The 22,172-nt window shown below is 36.3% G+C and overlaps 1 protein-coding gene across 5 annotated transcripts in view; it reads left to right on the forward strand.

Moving 5' to 3' along the window:
• Positions 1-16,383, forward strand: part of IRAK4 (interleukin 1 receptor associated kinase 4) — a 29,076-nt gene extending 12,693 nt beyond the window's left edge. For all 5 annotated transcript variants that reach the window (XM_082634710.1, XM_082634708.1, XM_082634709.1 and 2 more), the window contains 6 exons: positions 8,366-8,480; positions 8,906-9,015; positions 12,421-12,604; positions 13,506-13,568; positions 15,997-16,155; positions 16,285-16,383. In XM_082634710.1, the coding sequence (XP_082490836.1) occupies positions 8,366-8,480; positions 8,906-9,015; positions 12,421-12,604; positions 13,506-13,568; positions 15,997-16,155; positions 16,285-16,320 (667 nt within the window). In that variant the 3' untranslated portion in view covers positions 16,321-16,383. The remainder of the gene's footprint in view (positions 1-8,365; positions 8,481-8,905; positions 9,016-12,420; positions 12,605-13,505; positions 13,569-15,996; positions 16,156-16,284) is intronic.
• Positions 16,384-22,172: the final 5,789 nt, after the last annotated feature.

The following is a 22,172-nucleotide window of genomic DNA, read 5'->3' on the forward strand; positions in this document are numbered from 1 at the left end:
CCAAAGTTCACAAGAGATAAATTGTAGATATAATATATATGTACATATATGTGTAAATACATATATGTGTAAATATATATATATATATATGTGACAAATAGTCCCTTTGATATAAGTTAACACCATAAGCCAGGGAAGTGTTATATGTAAGACTGTTTAGAAGGCGTTGACTCAGTATGTTTGAAAATTGTTGGACATTATCAGGAAGAGAAGGAGAAATAAATTAGGAAATTTATTCAATAATTATAGTGATTGATACTTGAGTATGTACAATAGACCAGAAACTGCAATGTATTAACCAACAATTGTTATAACACCCCCCACACCCACACGTTTTTTTCCACTGAGATTTAGAAACATTAAAAACTTTGCCCAAGGCCACATAAACAATAAATATGTGGATTTCAAATCCGGATCTGTCTGACTCCAGAACTTGAGCTTTTGATCTAAAACCTTAATCAGATTTACCAATTTATTCTCATTAGACCCATTGCTGTAAATCACCAATTCTAGTTGCTTAACTTCAAGAAAGAAAGAATAGACTGGAATTAATTCATTCACAGTAAAAATAATGCACACTGAAAAAACTAAAAAGCCTTCTGTTCAGGATTTGTTCTTCGTACCCCTAACCCCTCCTAAAAGTAACTTGTTCAAAATAGATAATCAGGAAAATATTTTTAAAGAATAAAAGTCATCTCTTAAATATATCACTCAGAGATAACCACTGCAAGTATTTTGATGTACTTCCTTCATGATGAGTGTGTAGCGTTTTTCCCATGTCATTAAAAAGAATTTTAAAACATTTAAAATTATTGTATAACATTCTAGCATATATAAGAATTATAGTTTATTTAACCATTACCCTTCTAGGTTTGTTTCTAATTTTCAACATTACATATTAAAGCTCCTTTAAATCTCTTTGTACATAAATCTTTAAATACAAATCTGCTTATTTCATCTGGAGACAGTCCTAGAAGAAGAATTACTGGTTCCAAATGCATGAACTTTTTAAAGACTTTCTAAGTATTTCTCCAAATGGCTTTGTAGATAAGTTATGATAATTTATACTTCTACCACCAATTTATTACAATTTCAGACTTCACTGCTACCTCACCACCATTAAATATTACTGCTATTTTTTTTTTTTTTCTTTTTGCGGTATGCGGGCCTCTCACTGCTGTGGCCTCTCCCGTCGCGGAGCACAGGCTCCGGATGCGCAGGCCCAGCGGCCACGGCTCACGGGATCCTCCCAGACCGGGGCACGAACCCGCACCCCCTGCATCGGCAGGCGGACTCCCAACCACTGCGCCACCAGGGAGGCCCTACTGCTATTTTTTGATAAGTACCAATCTCTGGACCTTGCTAGCAGAATAACCTTGGCCAAGTTTCTTACCTGTCTATTCATTCTTTTTTTTAATTTAATTTAATTTATTTTTTATACAGCAGGTTCTTATTATCTATTTTATGCATATTAGTATATATATATGTCAATCCGAATCTCCCAATTCATCCCACCACCACTACCCACCCCCCTCCACTTTCCCCTCCTTGGTGTCCATACGTTTGTTCTCTACATCTGTATCTCTATTTCTGTCCTGCAAACCGGTTCATCTGTACCATTTTTCTAGGTTCCACATATATGTGTTAATATACGATATTTGTTCTTCAATTTCTGACTTACTTCACTCTGTATGACAGTCTCTAGATCCATCCACATCTCTACAAATGACCCAATTTTGTTCCTTTTTATGGCTGAGTAATATTCCATTGTATATATGTACCACATCTTCTTTATCCATTCATCTGTCAATGGGCATTTAGGTTACTTCCATGACCTGTCTATTGTAAATAGTGCTGCAGTGAACATTGGGGTGCTTGTTTCTTTTCGAATTATGGTTTTCTCTGGGTATATGCCCAGTAGTGGGATTGCTGTGTCATATGGTAATTCTATTTTTAGTTTTTTAAGGAACCTCCATACTGTTCTCCATAGTGGCTGTATCAATTTACGTTCCCACCAACAGTGCAAGAGGGTTCCCTTTTCTCCACACCCTCTCCAGCATTTGTTGTTTTTACATTTTCTGATGATGCCCATTCTAATTGGTGTGAGGTGATACCTCACTGTAGTTTTGATTTGCATTTCTCTAATAATTAGTGATGTTGAGCAGCTTTTCATGTGCTTCTTGGCCATCTGTACGTCTTCTTTGGAGAAATGTCTCTTTAGGTCTTCTGCCAATTTTTGGATTAGGTTGTTTGTTTTTTTTAATATTGAGCTGCATGAGCTGTTTATATATTTTGGAAATTAATCCTTTGTCGGTTGATTTGTTTGCAAATATTTTCTCCCATTCTGAGGGTTGTCTTTTTGTCTTGTTTGTAGTTTCCTTTGCTTTGCAAAAGATTTTAAGTTTCATTAGGTCTCATTTGTTTATTTTTGTTTTTATTTCCATTACTCTAGGGGGTGGGTCAAAAAAGATCTTGCTGTGATTTATGTCAGAGTGCTCTTCCTATGTTTTCCTCCAAGAGTTTTCAAATGTCCAGTCTCACATTTAGGTCTTGAATCCATTTTGAGTTTATTTTTGTGTATGGTGTTAGGGAGTGTTCTAATTTCATTCTTTTACATGTAGCTGTCCAGTTTTCCCAGCACCACTTATTGAAGAGACTGTCTTTTCTCCATTGTATATTGTTGCCTCCTTTGTCATAGAGTATGTGACCATAGGTGTGTGGGTTTATCTCTGGGCTTTCTATCCTGTTCCATTGATCTATATTTCTGTGTTTGTTCCAGTACCATATTGTATGGATTACTGTAGCTTTGTAGTATTGTCTGAAGTCAGGGGGTCTAATTCCCGTTTTTTTCCTTCAAGACTGCTTTGGCTATTCAGGGTCCTTTGTGTCTCCATACAAATTTTAAGATTTTTTGTTCTAGTTATGTAAAAAATGCCACTGGTAATTTGATAGGGATTGTATTGAATCTGTAGATTGCTTTGGGTAGTATACTCATCTTCACAATATTGATTCTTCCAATCCAAGAACATGGTAATCTCTCCATCTGTTTGTGTCATCTTTGATTTCTTTCATCAGTGTCTTATAGTTTTCTGCATACAGGTCTTTTGTCTACCTAGGTAGGTTTATTCCTAGGTATTTTATTCTTTTTTTTGCAATGGTACTGGGAGTGTTTCCTTAATTTCTCTTTCTGATCTTTTGTTGTTAGTGGATAGGAAAACAAGAGATTACTGTGCATTAACTGTGTATCCTGCAACTTTACCAAATTCATTGATTAGCTCTAGTAGTTTTCTGGTGGCATCTTTAGGATTCTCTATGTATAGTATCATGTCATCTACAAACAGTGACAATTTTACTTCTTCTTTTCCAATTTGTATTCCATTTACTTCTTTTTCTTCTCTGATTGCCATGGCTAGGACTTCCAAAACTATGTTGAATAATAGTGGCGAGAGTAGACGTCCTTGTCTTGTTCCTGATCTTAGAGAAAATGCTTTCAGTTTTCCACCATTGAGGATGATGCTTGCTGTGGGTTTGTCATATATGGCCTTTATTATGTTGAGGTAGATTCCCTCTATGCCCACTTTCTGGAGAGTTTTTATCATAAATGGGTGTTGAATTTTTTCAGAAGCTTTTTCTGCATCTATTGAGAGATCATATGGTTTTTCTTCTTCAACTTGTTAATATGGTGTATCACATTCATTGATTTGCATATATTGAAGAATGCTTTCATCCCTGGGATAAACCCCACTTGATCATGATGTATGATCCTTTTAATGTGTTGTTGGATTCTGTTTGCTAATATTTTGTTGAGGATTTTTGCATCTATATTCATCAGTGATATTGGTCTGTAATTTTCTTTTTTTGTAGTATCTTTGTCTGGTTTTGATATCAGGGTGATGGTGGCCTCATAGAATGAGTTTGGGAGTGTTCCTTCCTCTACAGTTTTTTGGAAGAGTTTGAGAAGGATGGGTGTCAGCTCTTCTTTAAATGTTTGATAGCAGTCACCTGTGAAGCCATCTGGTCCTGGACTTTTGTTTGTTGGAAGACTTTTAATTACAGTTTCAATTTCATTACTTGTGATTGGTCTGTTCATATTTTCTGTTTCCTCCTGGTTCAGTCTTGGAAGTTTATATGTTTCTAAGAATTTGTCCATTTCTTCCAGGTTGTCCATTTTATTGGCCTAGAGTTGCTTGTAGTACTCTTATGATACTTTGTATTTCTGCGGTGTTCTTTGCAACTTCTCCTTTTTCATTTCTAATTTTATTAATTTGAGTCCTCTTCCTCTTTTTCTTGATGAGTCTGGCTAAAGGTTTATCAATTTTGTTTATCTTCTCAAAGAATCGTTTTTTAGTTTCATTTATCTTTGCTGTTGTTTTCTTTGTTTCTATTTCATTTATTTCTGCTCTTATCTTTATGATTTCTTTCCTTTTACTAACTTTGGGTCTGCTTTTTCTTCTTTCTCTAGTTCCTTTAGGTGTAAGGTTAGACTGTTTATTTGAGATTTTTCTTGCTTCTTGAGGTAGGCTTGTATTGCTATAAACTTCCTTCTTAGAACTGCTTTTGCTGCATCCCATAGGTTTTGGATCATCGTGTTTTCATTGTAATTTGTCTCTAGGTATTTTTTGATTTCCACGTTGATTTCTTCAGTGATCTCTTGGTTATTTAGTAATGTATTGTTTAGCCCCCATGTGTTTGTGTTTTTTACATTTTTTCCCTGTAATTGATTTCTAATCTAATAGCATTGTGGTCGGAAAAGATGCTTGATATGATTTCAATTTTCTTACATTTACTGAGGCTTGATTTGTGACCCAAGATGTGATCTATTTTGGAGAATATTCCATGCACACTTGAGAAGAAAGTGTATTCTGTTCTTTTTGGATGGAATGTCCTATAAATATCAAGTAAATCTATCTGTTCTATTGTGTCATTTAAAGCTTGTGTTTCCTTATTAATTTTCTGTCTGGATCTGTCCATTCATGTATGTGAGATGTTATGTGGTCTATTGTGTCATTTAAAGCTTGTGTTTCCTTATTAATTTTCTGTCTGGATGATCTGTCCATTGGTGTATGTGAGATGTTAAAGTCCCCCATTATTACTGTGTTACTGTCGATTTCCTCTTTTATAGCTGTTAGCAGTTACCTTATGTATTGAGGTGCTCCTAGGTTGGATGCATATATACTTATAATTGTTATATCTTCTTCTTGGATTGATCCCTTGATCATTATGTAGTGTCCTTCCTTGTTTCTTGTAACATTCTTTATTTTAAAATCTATTTTATCTGATATGAGTATTGCTACACCAGCTTTCTTTTGATTTCCATTTGCATGGAATATCTTCCTCCATCCCCTCACTTTCAGTCTGTATGTGTCCCTAGGTCTGAAGAGGGTCTTTTGTAGACAGCATATGTATGGGTCTTGTTTTTGTATACATTCTTCGAGCCTGTGTCTTTTGGTTGGAGCATTTAATCCATTCACGTTTAAGGTAATTATCGATATGTATGTTCCTATTACCATTTTCATAATTGTTATGGTTTGTTTTTGTAAGTCATTTTCTTCTCTTGTGTTTCCCACTTAGAGAAGTTCCTTTAGCATTTTTTGTAGAGCTGGTTTGGTGGTGCTGAGTTCTGTTAGCTTTTGCTTGTCTGTAAAGCTTTTGATTTCTCCTTCGAATCTGAATGAGATCCTTGCCAGATGGAGTAATCTTGGTTGTAGATTCTTCCCTTTCATCACTTTAAATATATCGTGCTACTCCCTTCTGGCTTGCAGTTTCTGCTGAGAAGTCAGCTGTTAACCTTATGGGAGTTCCCTTGTATGTTATTTGTCATTTTTCCCTTGTTGCTTTCAATAATTTTTCTTTGTCTTTACTTTTTGTCAGTTTGATTACTATGTGTCTCGGCGTGTTTCTCCTTGGGTTTATCCTGCCTGGGACTGTCTGTGCTTCCTGGACTTGGGTGGCTATTTCCTTTCCCATGTTAGGGAAGTTTTCGACTATAATCTCTTCAAATATTTTCTCCAGTCCTTTCTCTCTCTCTTCTCCTTCTGGGACCCCTATAATGCGAATATTGTTGCATTTAATATTGTCCCAAAAGTGTCTTAGGCTGTCTTCATTTCTTTTCATTCTTTTTTCTTTATTCTGTTCTGTGGCAGTGAATTCCACCATTCTGTCTTCCAGGTCACTTATCCGTTCTTCTGCCTCAGTTATTCTGCTATTGATTCCTTCTAGTGTAGTTTTCATTTCAGTTATTGTATTGTTCGTCTCTGTTTGTTTGTTCTTTAATTCTTCTAGGTGTTTGTTCTTTAATTCTTCTAGGTGTTTGTTAACATTTCTTACATCTTCTCGATCTTTGCCTCCATTCTTTTTCCAGGGTCCTGGATCATCTTCACTATCATTATTCTGATTTTTTTTTCTGGAAGGTTGCCTATCTCCACTTCATTTAGTTGTTTTTCTGGGGTTTTATGTTGTTCCTTCATCTGGTACAAAGTCCTCTGCCTTTTGATTTTGTCTGTCTTTCTGTGAATGTGGTTTTCCTTCTGCAGGCTGCAGAATTGTAGCTCTTCTTGCTTCTGCTGTCTGCCCTCTGGTGGATGAAGCTATCTAAGAGGCTTGTACAAGCTTCCTGATTGGAGGGACTGGTTCTGGGTGGAGCTCAGTAAAACTTTAATCCGCTTGTCTGCTGATGTGTGGGGCTGGATTCCCTCCCTGTTGGTTGTTTGGCCTGCAGCAACCCAGCACTGGAGCCTACCCAGCTCTTTGGTGGGCTAAAGGCAGACTGTGGGAGGGCTCACACCAAGGAGTACTTCCCAGAACTCCTGCTGCCAGTGTCCTTGTCCTCATGGTGAGTCACAGTCACCCCCTGCCTCTGCAGGAGACCCTCCAACACTAGCAGGTAGGTTTTGTTCAGTCTCCTATGAGGTCACTGCTCCTTCCCCCTGGGTCCTGATGCACACATTACTTTTTGTGTGCCCTCCAAGTGTGGAGTCTCTGTTTCCTCCAGTCCTGTTGAAGTCCTGAGTCAAATCCCACTAGGCTTCAAAGTCTGATTCTCTAGGAATTCCTTCTCCTGTCGTCAGACCCCCAGGTTGGGAAACCTGACATGGGGCTCAGAACCTTCCCTCCAGTGGGTGGATCTGTGGTATAAGTGTTCTCCAGTTTGTGAGTCACCCACCCAGCAGTTATGGGATTTGATATTATTGTGATTGTGCCCCTCCTACCATCTCATTGCAGCTTCTCCTTTGTCTTTGGACATGGGGTATCTTTTTTGGTGAGTTCCAGTGTCTTCCTTTCATTGATTGTTCAGCAGTTACTTGTGATTCCAGTGCTCTCGCAAGGCGAAGTCTATTCATTCTTAACTTAACCAAGTTTCTTAACTGTCCATTCATTAGTTTTCTCATCTGTAAAATGGGATAATTATTTTAATAATGAAATACTTCATTAAGTTATTGTAAGGATTAAATAAAACAAAGCAGGTAAATCACCGCAGTGCCTTGTTAGTATAAATTCAGCAAATGTTATCTACTCATTTTTAAAATGTGCCAATTTGGTGGAAAATGGAGCACTTACTATCTTAATTTGCACTTCATAAAATATTTCTGGGCTCTCATATATATTTGCTCATTTAATTCTCACAGCACTCATGTTACATAATACGTATTATTATCCACATTTACCAGGTAAAGTTGCTGAGGCTCAGTGAGGCTGTTAACTTGTGAAAGGTCACATTTCCAGGAGGTGGCAGAACTGGACTTTAAACTTAGGACTTTGAACCCAGGTTTCTTTCTACTGTCCACAGATGCCTGCAGTTTTGTTATACTTCAGCTCTATTTAGTTTTATTACTCTCAAGTATATAAAGAAACTCAAATTAGGTTGTAAATAATCAGACATGATTAAAGACCAAAAATATATAAATTAGATGTAATTAAAAATCAGATGTCTATAAATCAGTGCTTTGGATGTGTTAAAGAATTCTTGAAAGGATTGTCATACAAGTTTCAGCAAACTTCTTGAAATCGTGTTTGTGCTATCACTGAAAATTATACAAAACAAAGGTAAACATCAGCCTAGTTCTTAACCAAACTGTTACAAGTACCAATGATCTGAATTACTGAGCTTTTGCTATAAAATCAAAAGCAGTTTTGCTTCTAATGTTGATTAATATTGACTGAAAGGAGAACTGTTTGCAGAAAATTATAAGCAGTTATAGTAAACATATATAAAGATGTTAGAAACATATATCATATTACAGTGATATATAGCATATAGTTATTTCTTGCTGTTTATTTTTAAAGCTCTAAATTGAATAACTTATAACCTATAGCTAAATATATGTATGTATCATAATAATTTTGAGTGGAAAATTATTTGTCACAGGTGTCAACATGAAAACTTAGTAGAACTACTTGGTTTCTCAAGTGATGGAGATGACCTCTGCTTAGTGTATGTTTACATGCCCAATGGTTCATTGCTAGACAGACTGTCTTGCTTGGTAAGACGTTTGTTCATCACATTGTTAGGCTTTATGTTTCTGTGTTGGAATACTAATATTTACTTTGTGACAGGATCATTTAAACTGTATCAATCTTAATATTTTTCCTGGTCTGTGAAAACTATACAGTTGGTATGCAAACAACTGGAATTGCCTAGCAGTGATAATCTAAAATGTAAAAATATCAGTCAAGGCTAGACTTTGAAGATGCTCTTATATATTTTTATTGTTAAATAAGAAATACTAATCCCCATTTGATCTTATTTAGAGATTATTTTTTAACAACTTAAAAAGTGATATTTGTAAATTCTTAGCAATGTAATATAATTGTCAGTAGCTGCTTAGAAAAAATCTTATTACATATTTTCATAGTTTTTTTTTATCCTCCTCTTTTTTTTTAATTGGTTTGTTTCTTACTTCATAAGGATGATACTCCACCACTCTCTTGGTGCATAAGATGCAAGATTGCTCAGGATGCAGCTAATGGCCTCAGTTATTTACATGAAAAGCATCATATTCATAGAGATATTAAAAGGTAAATGCTACCTTTACAAAGCTTTAGGAAAACTGTCTTAAAGAATAATTTTCTCTCTCTTTCTATTCACTATTCACATGCACATCTTAACCTGGAGCATTCCATGAAAGCTCTCCTCACTAAGGATGTCTGTAATCTGCCTTATTTCAAACCCAGTGACCTATTTCCAGCCTTCATCCTAATTTACCTTTTTTAAAAGAATAGTCTGTTTTTCTGTTCTTCTTGACCATTTTTGCCATGTCAAGATTATTTTCCTTCTTATTTTCTGGATCACTGCTCTTTTCTGAATCACTTTTATCCTCCATGGGTGCATTTCAGTTATCTTTCTTGTTATGTATTTAGTTAGTTAACAAATATTAGTTGAACACTTACGACATGATAGGTACTGTAGATGGTATAGTTAGCAAAAGTAGCATTTGTAGCATCTGACAGCAATCAAATAATCACAAAATATTAACAGAATTTTAGTGTATAGTCTATAGTATTAGTATAAAGAAGAGTTCCCTGAGGAAATGATATTTAAGCTGAGATCCAAAGAATGAACAGGAAATAAGTAGGCACAATTTGAGGGCAGCCATAGAAAATGGGGAAAGAGCGTTCTAGGAAGAAGGAACCACATATGTGAGACCAATGTTGAAAGGGAATGTGGGAGCATGAAGAATTACAGGAAGTGAAATAAATGACTGTAGTGCGGAAATTCAAGGGGTGATTGATTGATGTAAGATAAAGTTATGGAAGTAGGCAGAGAGCTAAGCCCTGTAGGACCTAATAGACCAAAATAAGGACATTAATTTTATCACAGGTGTAATCAGATGCCATTGAAACATTGTAAGTAAGAATGTGGCACCATATTTAAGTTTTGAGAAGATCATTTTGACTTGAGTGTAGAGAACAGTTTGTAAGGAGGGGTAGCTTGGAGCCTGTCATAGAAGGCTTGGTGGTAGCAGTTCGTATGAAGAGACGTGAACAGGTTTGAGAGCTTAAGATGGCAAGACTTACTGATTCTTGGCTGCAGGGGCGTCAGGGAGAGTGACATATCAGGAGTGACACCGGGATTTATGGCTTCCAGAACTACATTCTGGAATGATTGTGACATGGTTCACTTACAAAGAAAGCACTGAAATAGGACCAGGTTGGGGGTGGAAAATGTGAGTTCTCTTTTGTTCATGTTGTGTTAGAGGTTCCTTTAAGATGTAGAAGTGAGTAGAGATGTTAATCAGTGTGATGTACATGTTGGAGCTGAAAGAAGTCTGAGCTGAAGACATCAATTTGTGTATTACTTGCATATGGGTGTTAATTGAAGAGCTATCATATGGCTGTCTTCACTTTAAGAGAGAACTAGATTAGGAAAAGTTCCCAAGATTTAGTCCTGAGGAACTTCAAGACTTAATGGCCAGGTAGAAGAGAATGAGTCTAAAAAGGAATCTAAGAAAGTATTGCAAGGAAGCTGAAAACCAGGAGAGTGTGGTATCCCTGAGAACAAGGAAAGAGAGTTTCCCAAGAAGGACTAGTCAAAAATGTCAATTGCTTTTTTAGAGGTCAGGATGAGGACTGAAAAATATGGCATTTTAAAAAAAATTTTTTAATAAGGTATTTGATTAGTGCCATGAAGGTCATTAGTGGCTTTATGGAGACCTACTTCCATGTAGTAATGGGTCAGAATTCAGGTTGTAGTTGAGCAGAGAGTGGGAGTGAGAGAACTGAGAGGTGAGTATAGACAGTCCGATAAGACGTTTAGCCCATGAAGAGGGATAACTGGAAATCAGTGTGTCATTCAGGAAGCTTTTTTTTTAAGATGGCAGAGACTAAAGCATGTTTTTGTGTCTATGGGAGGAAGGAGGTGATAGAACAGAAGAGAGAAATGAGATAATTTATAGCATAAGTTTCCTGAGAATGCAGAAAGGAGTCCAAGTAGAGGGACTGGCCTCAGATAAGAGAAGAGACACCGTCTCCCATCCCTTACACATTGGTGTATTCCAGTTGGTGTGTTCTTACCTCATCGTCTCTTTGGTTCATCCTACATATTCTTGCTGAGTGATATATTGACTTTAACTTCTACCTCTATGTGGGCAACTCTCAAATCGGTATCATTAGCCTCCAGTCCTATATTTTCAGTGTTGACAGACAAAATCACCCCACCAAGATGTCCCACAGCAGCCCCTAAGTCAACATGTCAGAAATCACTCATTCCTCTTCCAACCCAAGTTCTTCCTTCTGCATTTCTTTCCTAATCAAATGAAGTCAGTATTCATCCTGTCTCCCAAGCTAAAGGCTTTCTCATTCCCCATATCATACAAATTGCAAAGTTCTATTGAGTGTGCCTCAAAATTTGCACCTCCTTTTTCTCCCCAGCCTTTATTTACACTCTATCTCTTGTTTGCTTTATTACAAACTTTCCTGGTCATCCTTTAACCAGTCTGTACCAGTTCTCATCTATGCAGTACTATACTGACAGGTTGTGGTCCTAAAAATCAAGTCTGATAATATCAATTCCCTACTACGAACCCATTAGCTGGTATCCTGCTGCTCACAGGATAAAGTTCAAGTTCTCCTCATGTTCCACTGACACCAGTTTCTTCAAATTAATCATATGTTTTTATGTTTTCATCACTGTGTTCATGTTGCTCCATTTGCCTGAGATGCCTTTCTTTCCTTCTTTTAACCTCAACTTGTAACAATCCTTCAAGACTATGCACACTTTTCACCTTCTACTTGGAATTTTCTGCAGTTCTTCCAGACACATGGTTGTTCTCTCAGCATTTTGTGCCTAATATCACCATTATGAATACTTAATGGATTTTAAAAATTATTCCTATACCTTTGTTACAGACAAGATTCCAAGATAGCCCCCATGCCCAGCCCTGAGCTTAAATACTATAAAACATTGGGGGTCCTCAATAAAGTTTTGTTGAATGAAAGTATGAGTGTAGGAGCACATGCATAAAACGAATGAATGAAGATCTTTTAGCCATATTCTTTCCTCTTCAAAAGATTTCAGATAATACCCCCCAAGAAATGAAATAAATAATTAAGATACTTTGGTTGAAAATTTGTTTTTAAATGAATTGGGATATTTTAGGGAAGGAATTAAGAAGGGTGCTTTAGGACACTTCGAGGGAAGTTACCTTGTAATAAATTATTTGTGAAATAATAAAAATGTGTCTCACTAATATCAACAGTTTTATTTCACTTTTACTCTCCTCAGATTTTCCCTCAAGAAACAATGAGGAAAAGAAGACAATTTTATTTCTCTTTAGCTTTAATCTGAAATTCTCATTTATTTACACAAATTTCAAGCTTTTATGATATATATTGTAAAATGGGATACTGTATAAATACAAACATTCATACACCTACCTACCTAAGGAACTATTTGATTTGCTTGAAAAGAAAACTTTTTTTCAGTGCAAATATCTTACTAGACGAAGACTTTACAGCCAAAATATCTGACTTTGGGCTTGCACGGGCTTCTGAGAAGTTTGCCCAAACAGTCCTGACAAGCAGAATTGTGGGAACAACAGCTTATATGGCACCAGAAGCTTTGCGAGGAGAAATAACAGCCAAATCTGACATCTACAGCTTTGGTGTGGTAAGTTTCATATATATATATGTACACACACACACACACACATAAAACAATATATATATATAATTAGTAACAATAATCATCCTGGCTGTACTTGTGAAATTGAAATAGAATATTTTGAATACACCTATGTTGCTTAGCTCTCGTACGTAAAGATTAAAATTGTTCACTTTAACCTCTAGTTACATGAGAAAGTTATAAAAACTACTCTGAATTTGTAAAACTTTTAAATTGATTTCTGAAATTACTACAAGAAATAATTTTTGCTACATGAATTAGTATGAAACTTGAATTAATGCATAAAACAAATTGTGTCATACAGTATGCACTTTAATTTCATGTTTTAAAAATGAAATATTTTTTGAAGGAAATATGCTTTGTCATTTTCTGATCTACCAGTCTGTTCCTAATAACTTTTATGATGATATGAGGAGTGGATGGGAGTGGTTGGAGAAATTGGGTGCTTCTTTATCTTATTTATTCATATGTGTTTCATTTATGGATATTTATCTTCATAGTACCGTGAAGTTAAGGCACAGGGTTCTAGGGTATGCCTGAGGTTTAGAAAATAATATTCTCCTAAGAACCAGAGAAAATTATTCTTGTGAAAAATCCTCTGCAAGACAGGAAAAGCAGTGTCCAGAACACATGTTGAGGGGGTGCTGATTGTTTAGTAAGTTGCCAGTAGAAAAGAACTGCTTGTGGGTATGGGTGGGATCCGAGGTGTCCGGGAAGAAAGAGTGGTGAGAAATGACCACAGCTCATGTTCTTTCCGCTTTCATGCCTAAAGGGCATAATGCAGTGTGTGGAAATTGTTCGTCAGATTTCATAATCAAGAGCCATGTTCCTCCTAGTTTCTATATGTTGTCTTGAGTCATATTAATGGATTTTACTTTCTTCTTAGGTTTTACTAGAAGTAATAACTGGACTTGCAGCTGTGGATGAACACCGTGAACCTCAGTTGTTGGTAATTGAAAGATTTCATTTTTTCCAGTCCTTTTCTATTTGCATTTAGAATCTAAATTTCTGTGGGCAAATTTGGCATCTAGAAATACCATTTTCTATTGGCAGTCTTTCTGTTGGCAATTACATAGTGGCATATGGAAAGAGCATCAAATATTTCTAATCTCAGCTCTGCCTTGAAATATTTGTGAAGCTTGGAAAAGACACTTATATAGTCTATGTTCTAGTTTCTTTGTGTCTAAAATCACAATAGAGCTATATGATTTCTGAGGTCTCCTCCAGTATATTTTTATTTTGTTACTTTCATGGTGATTACTAACAGCAGAGAGGAAAAGCAACATTTGCTTCCTTTGAAATTTATATCAGAAAAGAATTGCTAATAAAATTCTTTATCCATTTCTATTATGGAGTATTTTTTAAATAAAGTTATCATAGAAAACTTTACCTGTGTGTTATATTAGGCATTCATTGACAATTATATAAATAGACTAACTGAAGCTAAGACTATAGGAAAATTATGCATGCCTTTTTTTTCCTATATGTTAAATTTTAAGAACTTGGAGAGTCTTCTAATAAAATTAAAGACTTACAGAAATACCTAGTATTTATATATATACCTATATATAAGTTTTTCTTAAAATTAGTTAAATAACTACACTGACTTTATTCTAATTTATGTGTTCTAATAGAACAAACCAGTGTGACAAATTCAGACAACATGTGTATACCAGATTATTTCCCTAGAATGAGGATTAGAAAGTCAAGAGGTATAATATATTTGCTCAAAGGCTTGGTGCCATACTTTTAAGAAATACCATAAGTATAATATCTCTATATTACAATATTGCTACAAGTGTCCCTTATAAAACTATACATTATAAAGCTTTCCATGGGTTCCTGGATATGTAGTAATGAATATTACATACTATATAATATTTCACATTAAAATATATTTATAAAACATAGTTGTGAAAAGTTAATATTTTTGTAATATTTCATAATATTTTACAGTAGCACATAGTGAAATTTTTCTTATCAGAGAAATAAAATCCTCTGTCCCATTGGTTCTTGGAGGTCAGGAAAGAAGCCTGGGCTGGAGTTACAGTTTTTGAGCTGTTCATGTACAAGCATGCCAAAGCTTTGTGTGTTGATTGGATTGTACAGAGAAAGTGTGTAGATTAAAAATATAGGAAGAAAAAATTACCGCAAAGTAGGGTTTTAAACGACAGATTTATTCTCTCATAGTTCTGGAAGCCAGAAGTCTGGTTTGTCAGGGCTACATTCCCTCTGGAGACTAGATCTAGGGGAGAGTCTTCCCTTGCCTCTTCCAGCTTCCAGTGGCTGTTGACATTCCTTGACTTGTACACACATCCCTCCAATTTCTGCCTCTGTGATCACATTGTCTTCTCCTTTGTGTCTTTTTTTTTTTTCTTCTTTCTGTCTCTTAAAGAGATGCTTGTCATTGGACTTAGGGCCCACCTGGGTAATCCAGGATGATCTCATCTCAAAATGCTTAGCTTAATTACATCTGCAAAGACCTTTTCTCCAAATACAGTCACACTCACAGGTTCTGGGGATTAGGACTTGGACATATCTTTTGGGGGGCCACCGCTCAACCCACTACACCATCCTAGTCCTCCACCTCTCTCCCTATTGATTATCTTTTCATCATGGCCCTGCCCCCTTTCTCCTCCTCCCTCTTTCTCTTTGATTCAACAGTGTGAGTACGCATAGAGAAGTGTGCCTGTGCAGGGAGGGGGTCTGCATTCAGAAGCTGGAATTGCATCATCAGAAGCACAGCAAGGAAGCAGACCTCCTTGTGCTGGCCGCCAGTAAACACTGCTGAGTACATGAGAGCAATTAGCTCAGTCACATAAATACAAAAACCAATAGGCGGGCTTCCCTGGTGGTGCAGTGGTTGAGAGTCCGCCTGCCGATACAGGGGACACGGGTTCGTGCCCCGGTCCGGGAAGATCCCACATGCCGCGGAGCGGCGGGGCCCGTGAGCCGTGGCCGCTGAGCCTGCGCGTCCGGAGCCTGTGCTCTGCAACGGGAGAGGCCACAACAGTGAGAGGCCCGTGTACCGCAAAAAACAAACAAACAAACAAACAAAAAAAACCCAATAGGTAAATGGCTGAAAGTTTCTAGGAGGGAGATATATATGTATGCATAAGTAAGTAAGTAAATAAATAGAGTTTCTCCTAGGTGTCTTCAATTCTTAATAAGGTTACAAACGGTAGATAATAAACTAAGAGTAAATGTTATTATCATGTAGATTAAATAATTAAAATGTATTATTTTATAATATAATTGATAATATAAGTTAATTATAATATAAATATAATTTATATTTATTTATAAATACATTTATAAATTTATCTGATTTGTTTCCCTTTTATTTGACACTCAAAGTTTTAACATTTGTCTTAAAGCTGGATATTAAAGAAGAAATTGAAGATGAAGAAAAGACAATTGAAGATTATATTGATACGAAGATGAATGACATTGATTCCACTTCCATTGAAACTATGTACTCTGTTGCCAGTCAATGTCTGCATGAAAAGAAAAATAAAAGACCAGACATTAAGAAGGTAATTTTTTTTACATATATTTAAAAAGTGAAGGAGGTGGGGTTTGTCATTTTTTCCTAAGTGTACATTTCAAACCAACTATTTAATGTGGTTCTTTTTGTTTTTTCTATCTTTCTTTCTTTATAAAAGGTTCAACAACTGCTGCAAGAAATGACAGCTTCTTAAAACTTTACTGGAATAGACTCTTGGCTTTTTATATACAGCTATCTAAATCATTTTTTAAACTAAGATTTTTTTGTAAGCATTCTTCTTTACCTTTTACAAGGCAGCATGATGAAGTGCAGTGGTTATTAAAGCTTGTGTAGAACCCCCAATATATAGAACAAACAAAAGTAGAGCCGCCGTAGCAACACTTAGCCCTACTTTCACTCTGAGGTCTTACCATAATCCCTGAGATCTCCTTGGAACCTCACCAAACACAGTATGAAAGCTCAGAATTAGCAAAAAAGAGGACTGAACTATAGGGTGAAAAGACCCTGGGCTGAAGCCCGACTCCACTACTAATTTTCTGTAAAGCTTTCAGCAACCTCTTAGCTGCTTTGAACCTTGGTTTTTTCACTTGTAACGTTGGACTAATTATCTACTGTGCCTCTCTGACAGGTAGTCCTGAAAATCAAATGATGCAGAATATGTACAGGCACTTAGTAACTTGTAAAGTGATATAAAATTTAATGTTTACATAAATGATTATAAAATCCTATTACAGTCATTTGTTTATAGGGTCATGTTCACAGTGTGCTATTTTAAGCAATCATTAACCATACGCCAGTTATGCCCTGATGATACTCCCATGATGATATGGCCATTGTTAGATTATGTTATATGGCAAATTTGAAAGCATTTAGCAGATGCAGTTATAGTCCCTCATCAGCTGACTTTGACTGTCAATAAGGAGATGCTGCTTTGGGGGCTGGACCTAATAAGGTGAGCTTAGAAGAGCTTACAAGAAGTCCAAGAGATTCTCCTGTAGGCCTTGAGGTAAGCTACCATGTTGTAGGAAGGCCACATTGGCTAAGATCTATGGGTGGCCTTTAGGAGATGAGAGCTACCTTCCAGCTATCAGCCAGCAAGAAAAATTTGGAAACTTCATTGTACAGCCTCAAGAAACTGAATTCTTCCAACAACCTAAATTAGCTTAAAAGAGTGCTCCAAACTTCAGATGATACCATAACCCCCGCTGACACCTAAATTTCAGCTTTTTGAGACCCTCAGTAGCAAACATGGACTTCTGTGCCTGGACATGCAGAATTGTGAGGTAATAAATAAGTTGCTATAAGCCACCAAGTTTGTGGTAATTTTTTATGCAGCAATAGAAAATGAATACAGATATTCTCATGATGATTCTCCCACAGAGATACCCCATCATGTTCACAGGTTCTGTCCACAATACCAAGTATCTGCAATTATTCATTCATTCAATAATCTTGGTATCATTAGTTGTTTTTTTTTTTTTTTTTTTTTTTCTTTTTTGCGGTATGCGGGCCTCTCACTGTTGTGGCCTCTCCCGTTGCGGAGCACAGGCTCCGGACGCGCAGGCTCAGCGGCCATGGCTCACGGGCCCAGCCGCTCCGCGGCATGTGGGATCCTCCCAGACCGGGGCACGAACCCGCATCCCCTGCATCGGCAGGCGGACTCTCAACCACTGCGCCACCAGGGAGGCCCGGTATCATTAGTTTTTTCATTAACACACTCAAAACAAGAGTATGTAGAGGGAGCTATAGTAGAAGATGATCATCCTCTATATTGTACTGTTTAGACCTTCCTAAATGCTTTCTTGGGAAACAGATAGTACTGTTTTCAAATCACCTTTATAAACTAAGCATTTAAGCAAAAAACATTTGCTAGTTGAAAAACAAAATAAATAAAATGACTTGGTCACATTAATCTCAACAGGAACTCACATAATTTGAGGTTCAGTATGGCTTATAACCCTGAAAATAATAATGTTATTTTAAAATATAATGAGGGACTTCCCTGGTGTTCCAGTGGTTAAGGCTCCATGCTCCCAATGCAGGGGACAGGTTCGATCCCTGGTTGGGGAACTAAGATCCCTCATGCCCCGTGGCATGGCCAAATAAAATAAAATTATATAAAAAAAATTTTTTTAATAAAATATAATGAGTTAACTATTACTTGAAATAAAAACATATATGTAAAATGCCATGGATGTAGCTGTGGTTATGGGCTGTGACCAAACCATATTAGAAATTTTTTAATGAGTAACCTGTTTCATTGATTTTAAAAATTTCACAGTATAATTTGGTAGATGTTTCCATTCCATCAAATGGAATTGATATCAGACTTTCCAAAATTAGGCATGGCTTTTCTCTCAGGATAAGACTGTACCTTAACTCTTTTGAGAGCCACAATACAGTCAATCCAAGATTCCAAAGCAAGATTCCACATGGTTTCATGCCGGATGGTGTGTGATGCATCGTGGACCCTTGAACTTGTGTGACTCACTTAACTCTAGGAATGAACAGCAGGGGGGTTGCCCTCAGCTTGCAGCTGAGCAGGACTTGACTAAAGTTCTGAGGAGAATAATGTACAGGCTCTTTTCACTGTTTCCTCAAGGCAGAATTTAATGGCCTGTGGTGACATCTAGTTGAAGCATTTTCTTAACTGCATTTGGAATATACTTCCCCCTAATCTTTTATAGAAACAGAAAAAAAATAGATTTTTGAAAAAAATATTTGACAGAGGTTTTGATGTGAACTTTTAACGTTGCCTCCAACCAATAAGTAATGAGACCACAATAGAGAACCACTGGCCTATCCCATTTCCAGAAAGAACAACTGCCTTTTCCCCCATATTTCTGACCCATTGATTTGCGAGCTAGCCAACTATAAGTTTTTAATTCTGAATTTCTCTCAATATGTCCTATGAGGAACAAGCAGATAATAGGAACAATTAGTCAATGTTTTGCTTTACTTTTCTGACATATAATTAAGACAAATTTAAGACATTCTAAAGCATTTATTGCTCTGGTCACTTTTTCTTCTATAGCTATATAAAGTGGCTATAGATCCCAGCTATTTATGATCCCATTTTTCACTTTCAAAACAAGCATATATTTTATTTTTTCCAACTTTATGGCAGTATAATTGACAAATAAAAATTGTATATACTTAAGGTGTTCAAAGTGATAGTTTGATATATATCCCTCAGTATCCCCAGGGCATTGGTTCTGGAACCCCTGTGGATACAAAAGTCTATAGATTCTCAAGTCCCTAATATAAAATGATATAGTATTTGCATATAACCTATGCACATCCTCCTGTATACTTTAAATCGTCTTTAGATTACTAATAACATCCAGTACAATGTAAATAGTTGTAAATACAATGTAAATATGTAAATAGTTGCCAATGTGGCAAATTCATTTTGCTTTTTTGAACTTACTGGAATGTTTTTCAAATATTTTCAATCCACAGTTGGTTGAATCCACAGACACAGAACCCATGGATACAGGGGGCCAACTATACATTGTGAAATGATTACCACAATCAAGCTAACTAACACATCCACCACCTACCATAGTTACCTTTTTAGTTATTTTGATGTGGTGAGGCTACTTAAGATCTACTGTCTTAGCAAATTTCAAGTATACAATGCAGTGTTACTAACTATAGTCACCATGCTCTACTTTAGATCCCCAAAACTTACTGATTTTGTAACCAAAAGTTTAACCCTTTGACCAACCTCTCCCCATACTCCTTTAAAGTTTGTACTATTCAACTATATGAATGGACACAGATAAGACTGGCTTTTTAATCATTCAAATTGTAGTCTCAAAAATAGTATGGAGGGCCTCCCTGGTGGCGCAGTGGTTGAGAGTCCGCCTGCCGATGCAGGGGATACGGGTTCGTGCCCCGGTCTGGGAGGATCCCATATGCCGCGGAGCGGCTGGGCCCGTGAGCCATGGCCGCTGGGCCTGCGCATCCGGAGCCTGTGCTCCGCAACGGGGGAGGCCACAACAGTGAGAGGCCCGCATACCGCAAAAAAAAAAAAAAAAAAAATAGTATGGAGGCAACAACAGTGAATCTCCAAAATTAATGCTAAGATTTCATTTCTCGGATGAAATTAGGAAAAATCATTTTATGAAATATTCTCACCTAAAACAAAAATCAGCAAATTAATTCATCAAATATTTATTGATTGTTTTCTGTGGTCCAGACACTTGTAAAAGTAATGTACATATCCAAAGTCCCTGTTCTCCAGGAGCTTGTTCTCAAGAGAAAGTCTCTGTTCAGATGGAGATGATAATATACAAGTAAATAAGTAAGACAACATCAGGTAGTGAGAAGTGTTAAGGAAACCTATTGTGATAGATTCCCTTGGCTAAGAAGGTTTAACAACACCCAAGCTAAAAAAAAAAAAAAAAAAGGAAAGAAAAGAAAAGAAGGAAGGGAAGGAGGGAAGGGAGGAAGAAGGAGAGAAGAAAGAAAGAAAAAGAAAGGAAAGAGAAAAAGAAAAGGAAAGAAAGAAAGAAAGAAAAGAAAGAAAAAAATTTAGGGCCCACCCAGATAATCTCCTCATCTCAAAATTTTTAATTTAGTCATATTTCCAAAGATCCATTTTTCAAATAAGCCAACATTTACAGATTCCAGAAAATAGAACAAATCTCAGTGAATTTCAAAATATTTAAATTGTACAAAGCATGTATTCCAACCACAGGAGAATGAAATTAGAAATTAATAACAAGGAAATTTGGGGAATTCACCAATATGTGTAAATTAAACAATACACTCTTTAATAGCCAATGAGTAAAGAAGAAATCATGAGGCAAATTATAAAATACTTTGAGAGGAATGAAAAACACACAACAAAACTCATGCAGCAAAAGCAGTGCCCAAAGTAGACACAAAAATTTCCCCCCAAAATTATAGCAAGCTGAATCCAGCAACATATAAATAGGATTACATACAAAAACCAAGTAGAATTTATCCCAGAAATGCAAAGTTGGTTCAGCATACAAAAATCAGGGACTATAAAACACCATTTAAATAGAATAAAAGACAAAACCCACATGATTATATCAATAGAGAAAGCATTTGACAAAATCCAACACTCACCGATTAAGAATAGAAGGTAACTTCCTCAATCTGATAAAGGCCATCTAAAACAAAATAAAACAAACACCCCTCCCCCCCAGTTAATATCATATAGAATAGCCAAGAATAGCCAAAATATTATTTAAAAAAGAAGTACAAAGTTGAGGACTCACATTTCCCAGTTATGAAAATACAGTAATCAAAACAGTGTGATGCTGGCATAAGGACAAACATATAGATCAATGACATAGAATTGAAAGTCCAGAGCTAAACTCTTACATATATGGTCAATCGTTTGCCAAGACCATTCCATGGAGGAAAGAATGGTTTTTTCAATAGATGGTGCTGGGACAATTGGATATCTACCTGGAAGAGAATGAGTAGGACCCTTACCTCACATCATATACAAAAATTAACTCAAAATGGATGGAATACCTAAAGGTAAGAGCTAAAATTATACAACTCTTAAAAGAAAACAGGTGTAAATATTTGTGACCCTGGATTAGGCAACTATTTCTTAAATCTGACACCAAGAGTACAGAAAAAACAGAAAAAAAAAGGATAAATTGGACTTCACCAAAATTCTAAACTTTTGTGTATCAAAGGACATCACCCAAGAAAGTGAAAAGACAATCAATAGAATGGCATATGTGAAAATAATATGTGATTAGAATCTACGATCCAGAATATACAAAACACTCTTACAAGGCAATAATAAAAATAAAAATAATTTCAAAATAGGCGAAGGATCTGAATAGAAATTTCTCCAAGGAAGATATACAAATGGCCAATAAGCACATGAAAAGGTGCTCAGCAGCATTAGTCATTAGGGAAATGCAAATCAAAACCACAAAGAGATACCCCTATAGCTATTACAAATGTTGGTGAGGATGTGGGGAAATTGGGAACTTTGTACATTGCTGATGGGAATGTAAATGGTGCAGCCATTGTGGAAAACAGATT

The sequence above is a fragment of the Mesoplodon mirus genome (genome assembly GCF_964341445.2).
Source record: "Mesoplodon mirus genome assembly, chromosome: 11".
NCBI lineage: Eukaryota > Metazoa > Chordata > Mammalia > Artiodactyla > Ziphiidae > Mesoplodon > Mesoplodon mirus.